Raw genomic sequence first — 19,772 nt, 5'->3', positions numbered from 1 at the left:
TGCATTTTGGCACACCGTATATATATATATATATATATATATATATATATATATATATATATATATATATATATATATATATATATATATAAACAATACCACTTGCAGTTCTAAAACGTTTCACGCAGCTCCTTCAGGGCCAAGATGGGCTCCGGTCACCTTCTTGTCGTGAGGAGAAGCTCTGAAGCTATGTTGAGCACACCGCATCCCAGTCACCTGTGGACCTCGCACGTAACGAGAGTAGCTATAAGATTGTGCTCAAAGCTCAGCAGCAACGCACTTGTGGCCGAGGAAACAATTTGGGGTCGTCAACAGTAGAAACCCACGAACGGCTGCGGATGTCTGAGGCTTACGCAAAACATCGTCGCCATAAGATATGCAGCTGAGGTGTTGTCATCCTCGGACTCTAAGCTCGTCTTCAGTCACTTTAGGTTCGGTTCCAAGAGAGTTTCGAGCGGTGCGCGTTTTTCTGCAGCGGAGGTGCGCACCCATGCGCATGTGACGACGACGCCATATGAGCGACGAAAGTTACACTAGATGTGCCCCTATGTCCGATGTAACAGTGCAAGCAAATGCCAGAGAAGGCCACCTCGACACTTTCGGTGGACCCTCATGAAGATTTTTGTAAAACAAGTTTTCCCTGATTCCCTGGAACAGCTCTCTATAGAGTAGCTGGCATTAAGTTCTGGCAATTATTACTGCTTAACACAATCAGATTGCGAAGCTTACGCCTTGATTTGATATTTGAGTGGCAAAGGTTCTTTTGATTACAGAACTTTGATGTTACTGTAGCATAACCATGAGGGGCACGCACTGCTGTCAAGTTTGCCAGCCAGGTGCATTTTCCCAACACACGCACGTTGGTTTGCGCAAAAGTCAGTCAAAAATCACTATGCTGCCAAGACTGCCAATTGCAATTTATTCTGAAAGTAGAGTGGCTTGACCAGCTACAAGAAAGTGTTGGGTGTGCGAGAAACAAATAGACGATCCAAAGCGTCAATAACCGGTGATCAATTTGAATAGGCATGATATTGAAAGAGTTAGGAGAAACCATATTGTCCCATAAGTCACTCATCAGCGGTACTTCGTTATGAAATATCTTTCTGCGGTTACGTTTAATTTATGAAGGACTGAATTATTCAGTAAAGCAAAAGACTACCCAACAAAAATTTCCAGGACATGTTAGCGAAACTTGTGCGTAGATGATGTATGCTATACAGGGCAACAAATAAGAAATAGTAGCTAAAACTAGTACACCAAAGGTTGATAGATAGATAGATAGATAGATAGATAGATAGATAGATAGATAGATAGGTAGATAGATAGATAGATAGATAGATACATAGATAGATAGATAGATAGATAGATAGACAGACAGATAGATAGATAGATAGATAGATAGATAGATAGATAGATAGATAGATAGATAGATAGATAGATAGATAGATAGATAGATAGATAGATAGATAGATAGATAGATAGATAGATAGATAGATGGAATGGGTAAAGTTGGTTCACTAAGAAAAGCTTTACAATTAAAACACTTGCTCGATTCGGTAAGCACGCCACCGACAAATCTGGGGCAGGTCAGATGGCATCAAGAGAAGTACAAGGAAAAAAAGGATATTCTTAATCTCACTCACTGCGTCTCCGAGAGGTTGGTACATTTTGTGGCAGAAATAATTCATCTCCCCTTGACAACATATCTAAATGTGGGGAAAATGCACAGAATGTATATAAAACAGAGTATATTTATCGTTATATTACAAGTATTTCCGAAAATTTCGGCATGCGACTAACAAGATGCATCGAGTTCAGGGAAGAGACTCCACGACACTTACGCATATACCTAATACGGTGAAAGTTAAAAGGCCGCCTGATATGCACGCGATTTCTGAACGTATCTATATCCCAGAATACATGGACACACATCAAACGGGACCTACGTCTACTGAAAAGGTTCACACATGGAAGCCACGAATATTGTCATCGGTATGGAAACATCAGTCACAACTACAAATGTCTAATATGTGATTATATTCCGCAGCTTTTACGACATTATAAGCCCCAAGACACTTTTTGTCATAATGTTCTTGTGCAATTAGGAAAAAAATACAGTTAAGCTTTATATTTTTTACCAGCCTGCTTATGTCCAGAGGTGGGTGTACCGGGGTAAAACTACCTGTCTTAAAGTTTAGTGAGCCTGTATCCATCGCAAAATTATGAGCAATTTTACCTCCGCAGCTGCAGAGAGCTATAGAAATTCTCTTAGCCGTCTACGCGAGATTATTGAGGAGTGCCAGGGGGCTGGTATTGATGACCCAAATGTACGCATGCCTACTCTCAGCCTCTGACCCAAAAATTTGATTATCTGCCTTTTTTTATAAACATACACGGCACAGTGTCTCGTTGTGGTTCGCAACTGTACGTTATTTTTAGGGGCAAAGCGCCTTAAGCCATGGGTCGTGCATCCGCGATGTAAGTAGTAGTAGTAGTAGTAGTAGTAGTAGTAGTAGTAGTAGTAGTAGTAGTAGTGGTAGTAGTAGTAGTGGTAGTAGTAGGTAGCTTCCTCCATAGCCGGACTAGACGAGGGGCATGCACGCACTCTTTTTAATTGAGGAGGAAACCCGTGAAGGTTAATCATAAACAAAACAAAAATTGTTTCTGATAAAATAACCTGCAGAAACGAGTATCGGTGACTTATTATACAATAAAATTTGCCTTGAATTTGATGCTTACGAAGAAAAAAAGCTAATAACAGAGGGACGCACTTTGAGCACCCTCTGACCACAGAAGGTCGCCACGTTAAACTCGCTGGGCTTAACCTCTTTTGTTTTAGCAAGGTTTAGCAAGGGTTGGGCTACAGTACCATAAACTAGCGGCGGTTAAAGGTGGGAACTAGACACGAAGCGCTGGCTGTAAGAGAGCGGGTACGTGCCGCTCCTCTAGTCTAGTCCTTGGAATGTCCGCTGCATGGCGGTGCTTCTATACGATGAATACGTGGTCAAAAAAATGCGAGATGACGGTACTTGGAGCGTTCACTAGATGTACAGACGCACGGACGGATGGACGTATAGACAGACAGATGCACGGACGGACGGACATATGGATGGACGCATGGACAGATGCATAGAGGGACGCATAGATGGACGCAAGAACGAACGCAGAGACGGACGCACGGATGGACGCATGGACGTCCGGATAGACGGATAGACGGACGCACAGAAGGTTGCTCAGACGGACGTACGGAAGCAGGGACAGACTGACAGATGCTTCGCCCAATTCATCATAATGCACTCCGTCACTATGCTGTGAAGTTTCGCAGGTGCACCGTAGCGTAGCTTTGCTTACGTGTATGCACCCATACTCGTGTTTTAAGGGCGAAGCTCCTTAAGCCGTGAGTCGTGCGTCCGCGATGTATGTAGTAGTAGTAGAAGTAGTAGTAGTCGTAGTAGTAGGTATACCCACCTCTCGTTTAGCCTTTGGAATGTCCGCTGTATGGCAGTACTTCTATTTGATAAATATATGATGAAAAGATGCGAGATGGAGGTTTTTGGAGTGTTCACTAGATGGGCGGACGCAGGGATGGATGGACGCACGGATGGACGGAGGGATGGACGGACTCACTGATGGACGCACAGATGGACGGACGCACGGATGGAGGGACGCATGCACGGTCGGTCGCATAGACAGACGCAAGCAAGAACAAAGGAATGGATGGAAGCGCGGACGAACTGACAGACGCTTCGCCCCACTCACCATCATTCACTCCGTGGATATGCTGTGATTTTTTAAACATTTTTAGGAGAAAAGCTCCTTAGGCTCTCACGATGTTCGTTTGGGACCGAAATAGAGGTGTACTCTGACACATCTGAACATCGATCGCTTTCACGCATACCGTACATAGAGCGTTCATAGCGTGCTTATCGGCTGAAAATAGACTGTCTATGTGTCCACGCTTTCGTACGTTCATCTATCTGAGCATCCATACGTCTGACCGTCCGTCCTTCCGTGCATCCGTAAGTCCGTTCGTGCATCCGAGCGTGCGTCCAACTGTGCATCCAGCCGCCCATATGGACAGATCCGTCGGTCCAGGTGTCCGTCCGTCTATGCATCAGTTCTTTCGCCCATTTCTCTCTCACATATACTAGTCAGCGACTTCAATTTAAATTTGACATCATCGATGTTAGGACCTGGTTTCATTCCATCATCAGCATTCGCTTCATAGATCTGCACTAATTTCTTAGTTAGGTGCTAGCACTTGTCTGTGTCCCCTCGCACATCCTTTTGTTATTCTTTTCACTCTCAATATTGCCATACTTCTTCTTAAGTTGTGTAACCACCACATTGCACTGACAGTATTTGTCTGCGCATACCATGCCTTCATTGTTCGAGAAGCTTAAGCACTGTAGTAAAATTACGCCCGCTTTGCGAACATTATAGATTATTCTCAGACATACGTTACCGCTAGCGATAACGCTAGGATATTCAACGGCACGCATATAAATGCCGACGCGCTTCAGCGCTTGTGAGTCAATCGATGGCCGACGCACTGTTTGCCGCTATCACTGTCAGTGTGCATCGCTGTGATCTGACGTTCAGTTTGCTTGTCACAAGTTCGGCCTACTAAACAGTTTGATCTTTCACCCACATTCTTCTCCTTTCGTCCACGTCATGACACCGTGACAATATCTTGTGCGATTAAGTAGGAACTTGCCTGAACCTTCACGCTAATAAGCTCACAGTGATGCAAGTATCTATATATTGCCACGTTCCATTTCCCAAGTTTTTGTTATCGTCCCAAAACACCGCACGATTCTCAGCGCAAAACCGCGCCTGCAGTTTTCGAGAGGGTTCCGGACTGTAGTAGATCATTTCGATAAGATCACGCCCACTGTGCGAATGGTACAGATTGTTCTGGAACGTACGCCGCCGCCAGCAATAGCGCTAGAACATTCGACGGCGGGAGTATAAATGCCGACGCGCTTCGCCGCTTGTCAGTTGTTGATCGAAGGCCGACGCTCCGTTCGCCGCTATCAGTCTGAGACTGCTATCTGTGCGAGACTGCTGCTGTAATTGGACTTTCTGTTTACCGGGCACAGGTTCGCCCAAATAAACAGTTAAATCCCAACAAGAAGTCTCCTGTCTTCGGCCACGTCACGACCCCGTGACATTTGGTGGAGGTGCTGCTTCGTTCATGTACCGGACGCCCCCGTCAAGCCGTGAACCCAGCCCACGTTGCGGAGAAGACACCGACGCCAACCAGGAGCAGCGAACAAGCCGCCGACAGCAATGGCTACCACCGCAGTACGGGCTTCTACACGACAAGCCGAGGAAGACCAAGGCCATGACTGCGACTGCAGCGACAATGACAACCGCAGCGTCCCAGCCCACGATGGTCATGCATCAACCCAGGGAACCACCAATTTTCCATGGGTCATCGTTCGAAGACCCGGAGTCCTGGCTAGAGACATACGACCGTGTGGCCGCCCTCAACCACTGGGACCATGACGAAAAGCTGCGTCGTGTGTTCTTCTATTTAGAAGACACCGCAAGGACCTGGCTCGAAAATCGGGAGTCCACGCTCCGAACGTGGGATGTTTTCTGCGGCGCATTCATGCAAACGTTCGCGAGCGTCGCTCGAAAAGAGAGGGCCGCTGCTTTATTAGAGACCCGGGTTCAGCTACCAAATGAAAATGTCGCCATTTTCACAGAAGAAATGACCCGACTATTCCGTCGCGCTGACCCAGACATGCCTGAGGAGAAAAAAGTTCGTTTCCTCATGCGAGGGGTCAAACAGGAGCTCTTCGCGGGGCTGATAAGAAACCCACCGAAAACCGTCCAAGAATTTGTAGCCGAAGCGACCACTATTGAAAAGACCCTGGACTTGCGCACCAGACAGTATAATCGTCGCCTGACTGCAGACTGCGCTGCTGCTCAAGCCAGTAACTCCGGAGACCAGCGTGAAACGATCCGGCAATCGTGCGGGAAGAGCTGCGCAAGCTGTTGCCTTCGGCGCAGCCTCAAGTGGATTCGATCGCCGACATTGTGTGAGAAGAAGTTCGGCAATCGCTTCAAGTTCCCCAAGCACCGCTGCCCGAGCCGGAAGCTATGAGCTACGCCACTGCACTGCGCCGCAACGCTCCTCCCCGTGCACACCAAAACGCCGCCCCATCGCACTTCCGTCGACAGACGCCACCGCCGCCACCACCCCCACCAACGTCATACCGTTCGCCAGCGGCCCAGCGCAGTGCACCGAGGAAGACTGACGTCTGGCGCACCCCTGACCATCGCCCGCTCTGCTACCACTGCGGCGAGGCCGGACACACATACCGCCGTTGCCAGTACCGACAGATGGGATTGCGTGGCTTCGCCGTCAATGCACCGCGCCCACAGCCAGGAGAACGACCACGTGACATCGCCGACTACCTGACAGGAACTCGGTGGACACCACGAAGCCCTTCGCGTTCGCCGTCGCCCAGCCGCCGCACGTCACCGCACCACCGACAGTACTCTGGCCCAACGCGGGGCCGGTCTCCTAGCCCGTATCCGGGAAACTAAGGGCAGCAACCGGTGGAGGTGCGGTTGCTGTGCGACGAACTACCGAAGATCCTCCGACGACGACGACGCCGCGACGGAGCTTTCCAAACACAACGCCAACCAGGCAAAGCCCTGACGGCGAAAGCTCACTTACCGAAGGTGGCCTGACGACGCAACATGGAAGCAGCGGAACAAGCCGACGCAGCCGTGACCCGACGCCACGCCCTAACTGTAATGCGAGACGGCGAATTAGCGACTTCGACGTTCTTATCGACGGCCGCAGTGTGACCGCTCTCGTCGATACTGGAGCCGACTATTCTGTCATCAGTGGGTCGTTCGCCGCGAAGTTAAAGAAAGTTAGGACAGCTTGGAAAGGCCCTGAAATCCGCACAGCCGGAGGTTATCTCGTAACGCCTGCAGGAATCTGCACAGCGAGAGTCACCATTAACGGCCGTATTTATCCTACAGACTTCGTAGTCCTACAGCGTTGCTCGAGAGATGTCATCCTTGGCATGGACTTCTTATGCCTCCATGGTGCTGTCCTCAACCTAAAAACAAAGTCGATAACGTTATCCACAGAAGAAGCACTACCGCCGCGCACGCCGTCTGGACACCATGCCTTGAATGTGCTGGAAGAACAAGTCACCATTCCGCCTCGCTCAAGCGTCATTATTTCAGTCGGCGCTCCTGAATCACCTGACTTCGAAGGCGTCGTTGAAGGCAGTCAGCAACTGTTGGTCACCCGAAATATTTGCGTCGCAAGAGGAATTGCAGAGTTGCGGGGAGGCAAAGCAACGGTTATGCTTACAAATTTCAGCAATGAGTACAAACATGTGAATAAAGGAACAACGGTCGCATACATCGAAGAAATTGTCGAAGCCACCAGTGCTTTCGCCCTCGCCGATTCTGCGGAACCTGCTCAGAGGAACCAAGCCCCTCCCATAGCTTTCGACGTCAATCCCACACTTCCGAACGATAAGCAAGAAAAGCTCAACGCCCTGCTCCTGCAATACGAAGATTGCTTTTCGTCGTCATCGAAAATTCGGCAGACCCCAATCACGAAACATCGCATCATAACCGAAGAAAATGCCAGACCACTCCGTCAGAGTCCGTACAGGGTTTCGACGCGAGAACGTGAGGCCATCAAGAGACAAGTTGATGAAATGCTGCGGGATGACATTATCCAGCCGTCCAAGAGCCCATGGGCATCCCCCGTGGTGTTAGTGAAGAAAAAGGATGGGACCCTACGTTTCTGCGTCGATTATCGCCGTCTGAACAAAATCACAAGAAAGGACGTGTATCCTCTCCCACGAATAGACGACGCACTTGATCAGCTCGATAACGCCAAGTACTTTTCGTCAATGGACCTCAAGACTGGCTATTGGCAAATCGAAGTCGACGAAAGAGACCGAGAGAAGACGGCGTTTATAACACCGGACGGCCTCTTCGAGTTTAAGGTGATGCCCTTCGGCCTTTTCTCAGCGCCTGCAACTTTTCAACGCGTTATGGATACAGTACTGGCAGGATTGAAGTGGCAGACTTGCCTTGTGTACTTGGACGACGTCGTCGTGTTTTCCTCGAGTTTCGACGAGCATCTTCGGCGCCTTGAAGCTGTACTTCAAGCCATCAAGACTTCCGGACTCACACTGAAGCCAGAAAATTGCAGATTTGCGTACGAAGAGCTCTTGTTTCTGGGGCACGTTATCAGCAAGTCTGGAGTTCGTCCTGATCCACGGAAAACAGCCGCCGTCGCCGAATTCCCGCCGCCCACTGACAAGAAAGCCGTGCGCCGATTTCTGGGCCTGTGCGCCTATTATAGGCGGTTCGTGAAAAACTTCGCCCGCATCGCCGATCCTCTCACTAACCTTACCAAGGCCGACGTGGAGTTCAAGTGGGAAACGCCACAGGAACACGCTTTCCAGGAGCTTAAACATCGCCTCCAGACGCCTCCGTTACTTGCCCATTTTGACGAATTTGCCGAGACAGAAATACATACTGACGCAAGCAGCGTAGGTCTTGGCGCCGTTCTTGTGCAGAAGGCTGACGGACTTGAAAGGGTTATTAGTTACGCCAGCCGATCGCTATCCAAAGCAGAAGCAAATTATTCCACAACAGAAAAGGAGTGCCTCGCCATCATCTGGGCTACGTCGAAATTTCGCCCATACCTCTACGGCAGGCCCTTCAAAGTTGTGAGCGACCACCACGCCTTGTGTTGGCTAGCCACTTTGAAGGACCCTTCAGGTCGCTTCGCACGATGGAGCCTGAGACTTCAAGAATATGACATTACTGTCATTTACAAGTCTGGCAAAAAACACTCCGACGCCGACTGTCTCTCTCGTGCGCCTGTCGACCAACCGCTACCCGACGACCCGGATGACGACTACTTCTTGGGAACGATAACTACCGACGACTTCGCTGAACGACAGCGGGCCGACCCGGAACTTAAGGCCCTAATAGAATACCTCGAAGGCAGGACCGCCGTAGTCCTGAAGGTATTCAAGCGCTCACTTGCCTCGTTTTTTCTACGAAACGGTCTTCTACAAAAGAAAAACTTTTCACCGCTTCGGGCTAAGTATCTCCTTGTGGTGCCTTCAGCTCTGCGACCAGAACTCCTGCAGGCCCTGCACGACGATCCGACGGCAGGGCACCTCGGTGTTTCTCGCACGCTCGCGAGGATACAAGAAAGGTACTACTGGCCACGTCTTACCACCGACGTCACTCGTTATGTGAGGACACGCCGGGACTGTCAGCGACGCAAGACACCGCCGACAAGGCCAGCGGGACTTCTGCAGCCAATTGATCCGCCTTGCCGACCTTTCCAGCAGATTGGTATGGACCTACTGGGGCCGTTCCCGACATCGGCTTTCGGAAACAAGTGGATCGTGGTAGCTACCGACTACCTCACCCGCTACGCCGAGACAAAAGCCCTGCCAAAAGGCAGTGCATCCGAGGTAGCTAAGTTCTTCGTCGAAAATATCGTCCTACGTCACGGCGCCCTGGAGGTCCTTATCACCGACAGAGGAACGGCATTCACTGCCGACTTAACTCAAGCGATCTTGGCATACAGCCAAACAAACCACCGCCGGACGACAGCGTACCACCCACAGACCAACGGCCTCACCGAGCGGCTTAACAAGGCGATCGCCGACATGCTGTCAATGTACGTCGATGTCGAACACAAGACGTGGGATGCCATTCTTCCGTATGTGACCTTCGCATACAACACGGCGGTGCAGGTGACGACGCAGATATCTCCATACAAATTGGTCTACGGAAGGAGCCCGGCAACGACGCTCAATGCCATGTTACCCAACGTCACCGACGAAGAAAACCTCGATGTGAGCGAGTACCTTCATCGCGCCGAAGAAGCCCGACAACTTGCGCGGCTCCGTATCAAGAATCAACAGACGACCGACAGCCACCGTTACAACCTTCGACGACGCTTCGTGGAATACCAGCCCGGTGAACGTGTTTGGGTGTGGACGCCGATACGCCGACGTGGACTAAGTGAAAAGCTTCTGCGACGGTACTTCGGACCGTACAGGGTGGTTCGACGTCTCGGCCCACTTGATTACGAGGTTGTCCCCGACGGCATCACGAACTCTCAACGACGCCGATCGCGACCTGAAGTCGTCCATGTCGCACGCCTCAAGCCGTTTCATGCGCGTTAACAAACTGAAACAGTGTTTTTTTTGTATTATTGTTGTATCGTAATTTATTCATTGTACTTTCTTGCATTATTATTGTACCTTCATCTTTAGTTAAAGCATCGAGACGATGCCTTATTCAGAGGGGGCAATGCCACGTTCCACTTCCCAAGTTTTTGTTATCGTCCCAAAACACCACACGATTCTCAGCGCAAAACCGCGCCTGCAGTTTTCGAGAGGGTTCCGGACTGTAGTAGATCATTTCGATAAGATCACGCCCACTGTGCGAATGGTACAGATTGTTCTGGAACGTACGCCGCCGCCAGCAATAGCGCTAGAACATTCGACGGCGGGAGTATAAATGCCGACGCGCTTCGCCGCTTGTCAGTTGTTGATCGAAGGCCGACGCTCCGTTCGCCGCTATCAGTCTGAGACTGCTATCTGTGCGAGACTGCTGCTGTAATTGGACTTTCTGTTTACCGGGCACAGGTTCGCCCAAATAAACAGTTAAATCCCAACATGAAGTCTCCTGTCTTCGGCCACGTCACGACCCCGTGACAATATGGTACTACGCTACTGCTTGCCTTACAATATTCTAAAACTCAACTGCTGCGTCCCGCGTTTCCTTTTCGTCCCTCAGCCCTTGTCACAGACCAAGTTTCAGATCGGGGAAATCGGCTGTTCGGGACGCTCTCGTCAAAAGGATTTCCACGGTGGTTTTGTTGTTACTCGTTGTAAAAATTTAAACCTGTCAGTTAATTTCTGGTTTGATACGATTGTTGCGACTCAAACAAACACATTTCAGGTAGCGTGGCCCGAAAGATGGGCTGTGGTTGTGAAAGAAATGGATAAAATACACCTATCTGGTGCATGCTCTTTTCGAAATCTGCCATCAAGTTACAAGCTCTTGACACATGATTGGTACGTAGCAACGACATTGCATTGATCACATGACTTTTCAATATCACCACACGCATATCGCCCAAGTAACATTATCTTACTCGTCGACGCACACACCAACGGCAACAAGCCATATTTCTGGGACTTAAGCAAGGAAGGCTGTAGTTTTTAAATTACAGAACAAATAAATAGAGTGTTAGATTGTCTTGTAAGGAACGACATTCCAAAGTTGATTATCAAGGAACGGCCATGTGTCATTAAGTTAACGTACATGGTTTATTTACCCACTTATTCCCACTTCAAAGGCGAGTTTCATATTTAGTTTGACAATAAAATGAGCGAAACCATTAAGATTACTCTGAAGGAAAACTATGTACTAAAGGGGTTCCATTATATTTTGTGTTAACCGTCTATATACCTGCATAGGAAACAAGAAAGTTTTATAATGCAGTGAGTGTACATCCCAGCCCCTTGGGCGTTCGGAATCACGACTGAGAAATTGAAAAAACTGATGATCATTGCAGGCGAGATCATTTTAGGTGTCAGCACTACATTTAAACTTTTTTATGTGTGTGTGTTGTTAAGCTGTGTGAACTCTCCTAGAACACCGTCGCAACAGTGTTACAGCAGGGCTGTCCAAGCCATCGGTTATATATTTACGCACACATATTACATCCTCACGGAAGTCTCAGAGCCTGACCTATAATGCAGTACGCTTCTGTGATCGACACGGCTTAGAAGAGCTCCTTGAGAACACTTCCATCTCTCAAAGTCAGCGTTGCCACTCACCTTTTTAGGAGCGCCTCACTTACCTAGGAGCCACACGAGACTTGCAACTTTCCTCACCAGTAAGCGCTGCTCAAGAACAAAAACACACTGCGTAGCTAAAACAAAAAAAAAGGGGTGGGGGGCAATGAAAGAGATAACAACAGTAGTGAAAGGAGGAAGATCGAATGGGTACGCCCATTCAGGACAAGCTCATTACGTGCCATCCGTCACGTCACTCATCCCAAGAGCCCGGAAGCCTTGCCCAAAACACTGGACAAGAATAAGGCATGGCCTGATGCGGCCCCCTTCTTGCATCGGAGAGCACCCATACTGTTTTCGGACAGAAGAGGCGTGCCCAAGCGTGGGCATGCGTTACCCCCAGATTTAGCTAACACGTTCGCTCACTTCTCTGTAAGAGCATGCCGACGTGTTGCTGTACCGCTTACTCACTTGATCCTCTATCGTGGCTTGCGCTCCGATGCGCTGCTCATTCCCAGAAGAACGCCCCATCCAGGGCCTGTCTACGATGACCATTGCGAATAAAGAGTTCATCATGAGAGCAGTGATCTCCGGTAGGCTGTTTGCTTTTTCCAGCAGTACGTGTATGTGGGTGTCGCAACCTTCGCCAGTTCGAGTACTTGATGCCTATAGAGAAAGCATATGTCAGCGAAAAGAAACACAGCAAAAAAATATTCGGGCATATACGACCGCTCACAATGTCACCGAATTCAACGAGGATGATGGGCTTTTGTTAAATTTATGGCTGAACGAATTTCATACTTAGAAACAGCTATTTAGGCAAAACTACTTTCTGTTGCTTGCTCTGATATCAAGCATTTTGTTTTATATATATGAGCATGAGTGTTAACAAGACAAGTGTATTAGCTTGGGCTAGTTCGTCTGGGTTCATGATGGTGATTATATGAGAAAAATGGTGCAGCGTAGAAAAGAGCACTACTTTTTTCTACTCTGTCCTATTTTTTTTCTGCGTTCACGGGGTGTGCAATCCGCCACCACGTTAACAAGACGGTATACTGTTTTCATGATGCCCATATAAGCCTTATTTCGACGATGCAGTCTTTAAATGACTATTTTCTAAACGACCGTCATTATAAACATCGTTTAGCAGTCCGTGATAGTTTCTAGCCCAATTTATGAGTCTTACTTTAAGAGATTGCTGCCACCGTAAGTGTTTCTTAATTTCACGGGAGCGTGAACTACGCTATAGTAAATACACACGAATATTGATTCACTTACGCGCGGTATAGTCTGAATATCTCAGTAAATAAGCGCGTGTTATTAGGAGAAACAATCGTCTGACAATGACGTTGCTGCACCTGTAAATGTCATTAGATGCCTGTTGTTACTGTCATTCAACTTGGCGTTTTTTTTCCTTTTATGCATAATGGCACTGTTTTTACAAATGAGTGTTCCATAGACTGCTACAACCGATGCGTTCATGATTTTTGTTGGGAAGAAACGTAGTAGACTTGCCTTGTCGCACAAGTTCCTTGTCATGTTGAACAAGGCATGTAGCGGCAACGAAACTCTGAGGCTATGCGCTGGATGCATGTTTTTTTTTTTCTAGCAAGGTGGACAGTTTTTCCCTATAAATAGTGTTTTATATGGCGTACAGGAAATTACCCTGCTGATAAGAATACAAATATTATTGCTAGAGGCCTAATTACTCGACTTTGTCTTAAGGAGAAATATTTGAGCTCGTTGAGCGTGACAACTGATTAAATTGCACCATTCATGCTTCTACGGAAGCTACTTGCGGTGATGCGATGCTTGCAAGACGTGTGTTTCGATCCCATCACACAAAACTAACCAATAAATGTTACGCGGTCTCTTCAACACAAAAGTGACCATCGCATATTCGCCGCTAAGACAGGTCGCGATTTGTGAACGTATTGTCTTTATCTAAAAGACAAAGCGAAGCCTCGTTGAAGAGTACCTATGTCCCGAAATTACCGGTCATAGCTTGGTATGTGTCATGCATTTTTGAATGATCTCACCGTGTGTTTTTATTTAGATGTATTCAGCTTTCATCCAAAAAAGGTTAGCCATGATCGCCGCACAGCGAGCCAAAGCGCTTGAGAAGCTTAGGAATTGTTGTAGATGATTTGGTTAAGATTGTGCGCCGGACGCAGATAATCGTGTTTATTAGACAGCTTACGTAAACACCACTGGTAACACTGGAAGGTTCGGTAGCTTCTGAGTAAAAGATGACGCGTACCACCGATGATAATATTATGAATGGTCGGTACTCTGTTCGCCACAATCAGCGCATTATCTGTGCTATGACTTTCTATTTCTTGGGCACAGGTTCACCCAAAGAAGAAGTTCCATCTTAAACCCGCTGAAGGCGGCCTTCTTCAACGTAACGATGACGTGGCAATGTACAAATGGTCGTGCGGAATCCAATTTTCTTTGCGTCGTATACTTCTCTACTCCCGATCAACATTAGAGTTAGTCCGGAACTCAAGCCGAAATACGAGTGAAATTTAAACTGCTCAAATGCAGAAGAAACGCCGCGCTACTGCCCATATCAGTGGCAAAAGAAACAATTATGTGTCTCAAAATCCAGTTTTTCTGGGTATACGTGTAGAAAAAAAAAACGGCAGGCTTAGTAAAATTCACTGCTTCCTCAGTCAAAGGTATCTTCGGGGTGCAGAAATAAATCTGTTTCATACTTAGCTTCATGAAAGACTCAGTCATTCCATTTTAATATGAACCTACTCGGCTTCCTCTCTATAAAAATGTGAAAAATCACAAATCGATCACCCACCTGAGCGAATCCATCAACAAGGGTACGCAACGATGCGAAATATTTCTCGCCGGTTCATCACCACTGGCTCGAGTGCTGACCAAGTGCGTCTACGAAGGCGGGCAGTAGTCGTTCGGCCTGTCGACGGGCGTGCGCTGCATCTCGTCGTGTGGGGCGGCAGAACTTCTCTGTTCTCCTCTCCCTGCGGGCGAGTGTGCAGTCCGCATATGAACCCCGAAAAGAGGAACATGGCGGCACGTGGGAGCTTTCGGTCAGCCACAGCGACAGCGTGTCGGTCATCACTGCACGTGCAGGCCCGGTTCGGACTTTATGCAAATATTGATAGCGAAAGGGGGTCGCAAGGCGTCGGCTATATGCAGCACGTGAAACCCAAGGCGCTTTCCGTGCGTGATCATACTTCTTTATTTGAAACCTTAAGATCCGTATTCAGGTCGGCTGCCGCAGTACGGAAAGCTCAGCTGTATTCCACACCCTTTTGCAATCTTTGGCGCTGCCAATAGGCACTCGCCACTTCAGGAAGCTTCTGCGAGGGAGTTGTTGGCCATTATTCATACACACAGTCCAACTAATGATCTCAACAAGGTGTTCAATGAGCAACGTTTCACGAAACGCCAACTGTTTCTGATGTCTCAGCAGCTACACACACTTACAAAGAACCAAAATTTGATACTCTATCCGCCGTTTCCCGCTTTCTGAAAAAGAGAGAGTTGAGTTTTAATCACGTAACTTTTTGCGGATGTCAAGATGCCTTCCATCGAGTCACTCATAATTTCACCTAACTAGATGTTTCACAAAGAAAGAAACACCCCCGAATTCACACATAGGTGCTTGTATGGCAGGTAAGTTATTGTGAGAAACTTCCATCGGGTGTGTTATCTGTTGCCTAAGGTGAAACTTCCAGGCTTCTTTACATACAACTGAAGCTGGCGTCGTGTACAAAGTACACTGAATACACTGGTCTGTTTTTGCGCTCAATAAACCTGAACTTTCGGCATTAACTATATCACTGTGTCACGGCAACCAATGAAACGTTCGGCAGAGTAAATATGGCGGCTTTAATTGGTGCATCTCGATAGATGCAGCGGAAGGACTTCGGTAGCCTTCGTGAAAGACAGACACCGCGCGTAAATCGGTGTTTTAGCAGTTTGAGACGCTCACACACTGATGTGTTACGGGTGTACGAGTACATTTAGAAATCTCATTCAAGATTTCCTTCACCTGCAAGAAGGAAAACAAGAGAGAAAGAGAGGAAGAAAGAGGAAAGGAGTTAACCAATTTTGAATATCTGGTGTGCACTCGAGAAAAAGGTGGGGAATTTGAAAGCTACAAGAGTAACATGTGTGTGAGAGAGAAATACGTCGGCGCAGGAATCCATAGCCGAGGTGTTTGCCATAAAAATGAAGCAGGTTCCACCACTAACCATTGGTCCAATGAAAAAGCCATCTGTGGGCAAGGCGTATGCAGGGCTGGGCAAACATACTTAGGAATCTTATTGCGATGCGATGCAAGATACTCAGACAAGAAGCATTGGAGATACAAATACAAGATACTGCCGCAAAAATTGTGTCCGATATGTTTCTTGCCAATTGTATCTTAAGATACTTCGATATATTCGCAAATGTGTTGTTATAGACCCCAACAATCTAGTAACGAACGCGCGGGCACAAAAACGTCGGCTTGAAATTTTCTGAAACTTGCCCAGTTTCATTTTAATGAGATATTCGCTGGTTTATCGAAACTTTTGTTCCAAAGTGAAACTTTTGTTCCAAAGTGAACTTGGAAGAACTTATTAGGGTTTATTTTAGCAGCAAGTAGTTCTTGCTTACCATTTCTGTAACTGATGGGAGTCACTGCTGAGCTTGCCGAACAGCTAGGAGATTGCCACCTAATCACACGAGCTTTAATTAGGAGCCTTCGCACGACAGCACAAACACCAGTGCGCAGTTCTAGCTTGTCCATAAAATACAGTTTTGCAATACTGAATCTCCAGTGTACTACAGCAGCACGCCTGGTAAGGGTATTTTTGTGGAACATTGTATTTAGGCAGGCCTACATAGAGAGAGGGCCCCACTGCGGTGGTTTAGTGGCTGAAGTACTAGACTGCTGATCCGCAGGTTGCGGGATGGAATCCCGGCTGCGGCGGCTGCATTTTCTATGTAGGTGAAAATGCCGTAGGCCCGTGTCCTCAGATATGAGTGCACGTTAAAGAACCCCAGGTGGTCGAAATTTCCGGAGCCCTCCACTACGCAGTCTCTCATAATCGATGGTAGTTTAAGAACGTTAAAACTCACATATAAATCAAATCATACCAAGGCCTACACGGAGCGCATAAAGCTGCTATTACATTTTAAACGCAAAGCAGCTCTTTGACTAGCCTGTGTAACGCTGTTACTCCGAATGAATGCACCACCTGCCGCAGGTGTTGGCGCGGTGCCAAGTAGGTCACTCCACTGCTGCGCGCTGACGCCACTCTAGACCTCACCTGCCACATGCTCGTCGCGGTGACCGCAGCTGCCACCTTGTCCGTTCGCCCACACCAGCTGCCGCCACCGCAGCTCGCTACACCGCCGACTCGTCGACTCATGCGCAATAAACCTGACGCGTGCCTAACGCATGCTTTGAATTGTATCTGTACGTGTCATCTAATACGTGGATACTATTGCACCACTTCATTCATTAAATCTATTCACAACTTTATTCTGATGGACATATGAACATGAAATGGTTTTTATAGGTTTTCGTACTTCTATAGCGAAATCGCTTGAAATTCCATGACTTCTCTACAGTGATGCTGATGAATTGTGCTGTACTAGATGTTTTTCACTTTCCTCACCGCTGTGATTGTTTTTGTTTTTGTTTTGTTTTTTTTGTTTTGTTTTTTGGTTTTTGTTCACGAAACTGTTTACGTGAGTATGTGTCTCACTTCTTTTTTTGTTTTTTTTTTGTTCATTAGCCGGGATGTAGGTCTAGTCAGGAAACAGTTTCGTCTGTTCCCTTTTGCCTCATTTCGGTGGCATGTAACTTTTGTGTACACATGCCAGAATAAAGTATTATCCACAAGACTTACGCCAGTGATCGCTTCAAACGAATCTTCAAGCACTCACCACATCACTAGCGTTAGCGCCATTCAACCCGTTACGCCACCTGTGCATAACGCTGCTGCTTCGCATGCCATTACTGGTTCCTTCGGGGTGATGGTCCAAGCTTTTCATTCTTCTTATCTGCCAACGTAAACTATTCCTTACCCGTATATTCACTAACGTGAAATCAATTTCCTTGAGCGAGAGGGCATGTGCACCTCAGAAACACCTCAGACCTCAGTACTGTCCCGTGGTGGCCACTATAAGCGGTGTATTCTGTATAGCGGCAATAAGCGTCATCGGCCTCCGGTAAGGAGATCATCAACAAAACACGTCTTGTATTTATATAACAGTGATCACACCCTGAACCACTATCGCTGGTGCACGCGTAAGCTCGCGAATTAACAAGAGTATGCGCACCACCTGTAATCTGAAAAGAGTTGTTCCGTTTTGACGTCCGAAATCTACAATATGATTACGAGGAGTGCAGAAGTGGAGGGCTTCAGAAATATTGACAATGCGGTGTTGTTTAACGTGCGATCACATCTAAGTATATGCACCTTTAGCATTTCACCTCCATCGGCATGCGGCCATCGCAGCAGTATTTGGACGAATCTTAGCAGCACAGCCAGAAACAATCTCCAAGTTTGCAATAAATTGCAGGGGTTCCACACAGACGGTTCACACGTTTCTTTTTTTGTGACTTAGAACCGATCACAAAAGAAGAAAGAAAGAATACGAGGCAGCATAATTGCTCATATAGTCGCGGAACAACGCTACTATTCAGCCTATTGTAACCTATATGCCTACGATTACCTGGTAATTAGTAATAGTAAAAAATAGCGAGGACAATAAAAGAAATCAAATAAAACAAAAAAGCGAAGCCGTTGCGTTTCACGTATACAGGGTGAATATGTTAAGTTGTACAATAAAGGTGGCACTCCTAATAGCCATGGCAATTAAGCTTGAGTTATCGTCAACTTCACTGCTCAGGTAAGCCAATAAAAAATATCAGTGCCTATGAAAAATTGCGTGAAAGATCTTCTTGAGACGTTCATAAAAAAAGCGAACCATTTAACATAACGATGTCTTTAGAATAACCTAAATTATTTTAAGATGGCTCTAACTCATTCCCATTATCATGAAGCAAACTAAATTTGGTCTTTTTAACAAGTAGTAAGAAGAATGTTTGGTAAATTGTACTCAGTGCAGGCCCACATTATGACAAATTTTTTGTGTCCCAAACTTAGGATAAAAGTAAACTCATCTGTATATAAATGTGGAAGTAGTAGCAAAAATAAAGCTGAGAAATAAACGTGAGAATAAAAAAGGAAGCTTATTTTAACAGTACTTTACAGATGGTTTATTTTGTTCAAGAGAGCCCTGCAGCGGTGGTATAGTTGCTAAGGTACTCGGCTGCTGACCCACAGGTCGTGGGATCGAATCCGGCTGCGACGGCTACATTTCCCATGGAGGCGAAAATGCTGTAGGCCTGTGTGCTCAGATTCGGGTGCACGTTAATGAACCCCACGTGGTCAAAATTTCCAGAGCCCTCCACTACAGCGTCTCTCATAATCATATGGCAGTTTTGAGACGTTAAACTCCACATATCTACCTATTTTATGTTCACAGGACCAAAAAAAATTATGCAGAGTTCAGGTGATGTATGTGATGTATGTATGTATGTGTGAAAACAGGCGACGTATAAAATGTAAGATAAGGACAACTGAGAAAGCACTTGTGCTAACAATCATATTTTAATTTCAAGATCTCTTTGAATAGAAACAGCAGGGCGAAAGTGGTATGGCACGCCAAGATAATGTCTGATAGTTAGGTGCTTTTCTATTCGATACAGCATCAGTACCAAGGGTGCTATGGTTCCAAGCTGGAGTGTGGTATCACAATTTGTGTGGTCCTCACCAAACGAATACACTGCGCTTGAAAGGGGCGAAAGGTAAGTGTCATGGCTCTGACACAACTTAAAGGGGAATAAATCTCGAAAACAAAAGGCACTTGGACAAGCACGCGAACGTAGCTTCTGTAGAG

General features: G+C 47.0%; 1 protein-coding gene across 4 annotated transcripts in view; it reads right to left on the bottom strand.

Annotated features, from left to right (window-relative positions):
* LOC142814635 (uncharacterized) overlaps positions 1 to 14,834 on the bottom strand; it is a 43,140-nt gene extending 28,306 nt beyond the window's left edge. For 2 of the 4 annotated variants that reach the window (XR_012894996.1, XM_075893701.1), the window contains exons 1-2: positions 14,647 to 14,834; positions 12,306 to 12,500 (exon numbers count right to left, since the gene is read on the bottom strand). Coding sequence is in view for 2 of the 4 variants with exons in the window: in XM_075893701.1 (XP_075749816.1) it covers positions 12,306 to 12,410 (105 nt within the window). In the remaining 2 variants the exon portion in view is untranslated. Of the gene's footprint in view, positions 1 to 1,643; positions 1,707 to 12,305; positions 12,501 to 14,646 lie in introns of all 4 variants that reach the window. The other 2 variants (XR_012894997.1, XM_075893702.1) reach the window with 2 other exon arrangements.
* Positions 14,835 to 19,772: the final 4,938 nt, after the last annotated feature.

Source organism: Rhipicephalus microplus, chromosome 4 (genome assembly GCF_043290135.1).
Source record: "Rhipicephalus microplus isolate Deutch F79 chromosome 4, USDA_Rmic, whole genome shotgun sequence".
Classification (NCBI taxonomy): Eukaryota; Metazoa; Arthropoda; class Arachnida; order Ixodida; family Ixodidae; genus Rhipicephalus; species Rhipicephalus microplus.
This window is presented reverse-complemented; position numbering and strand designations above follow the sequence as displayed.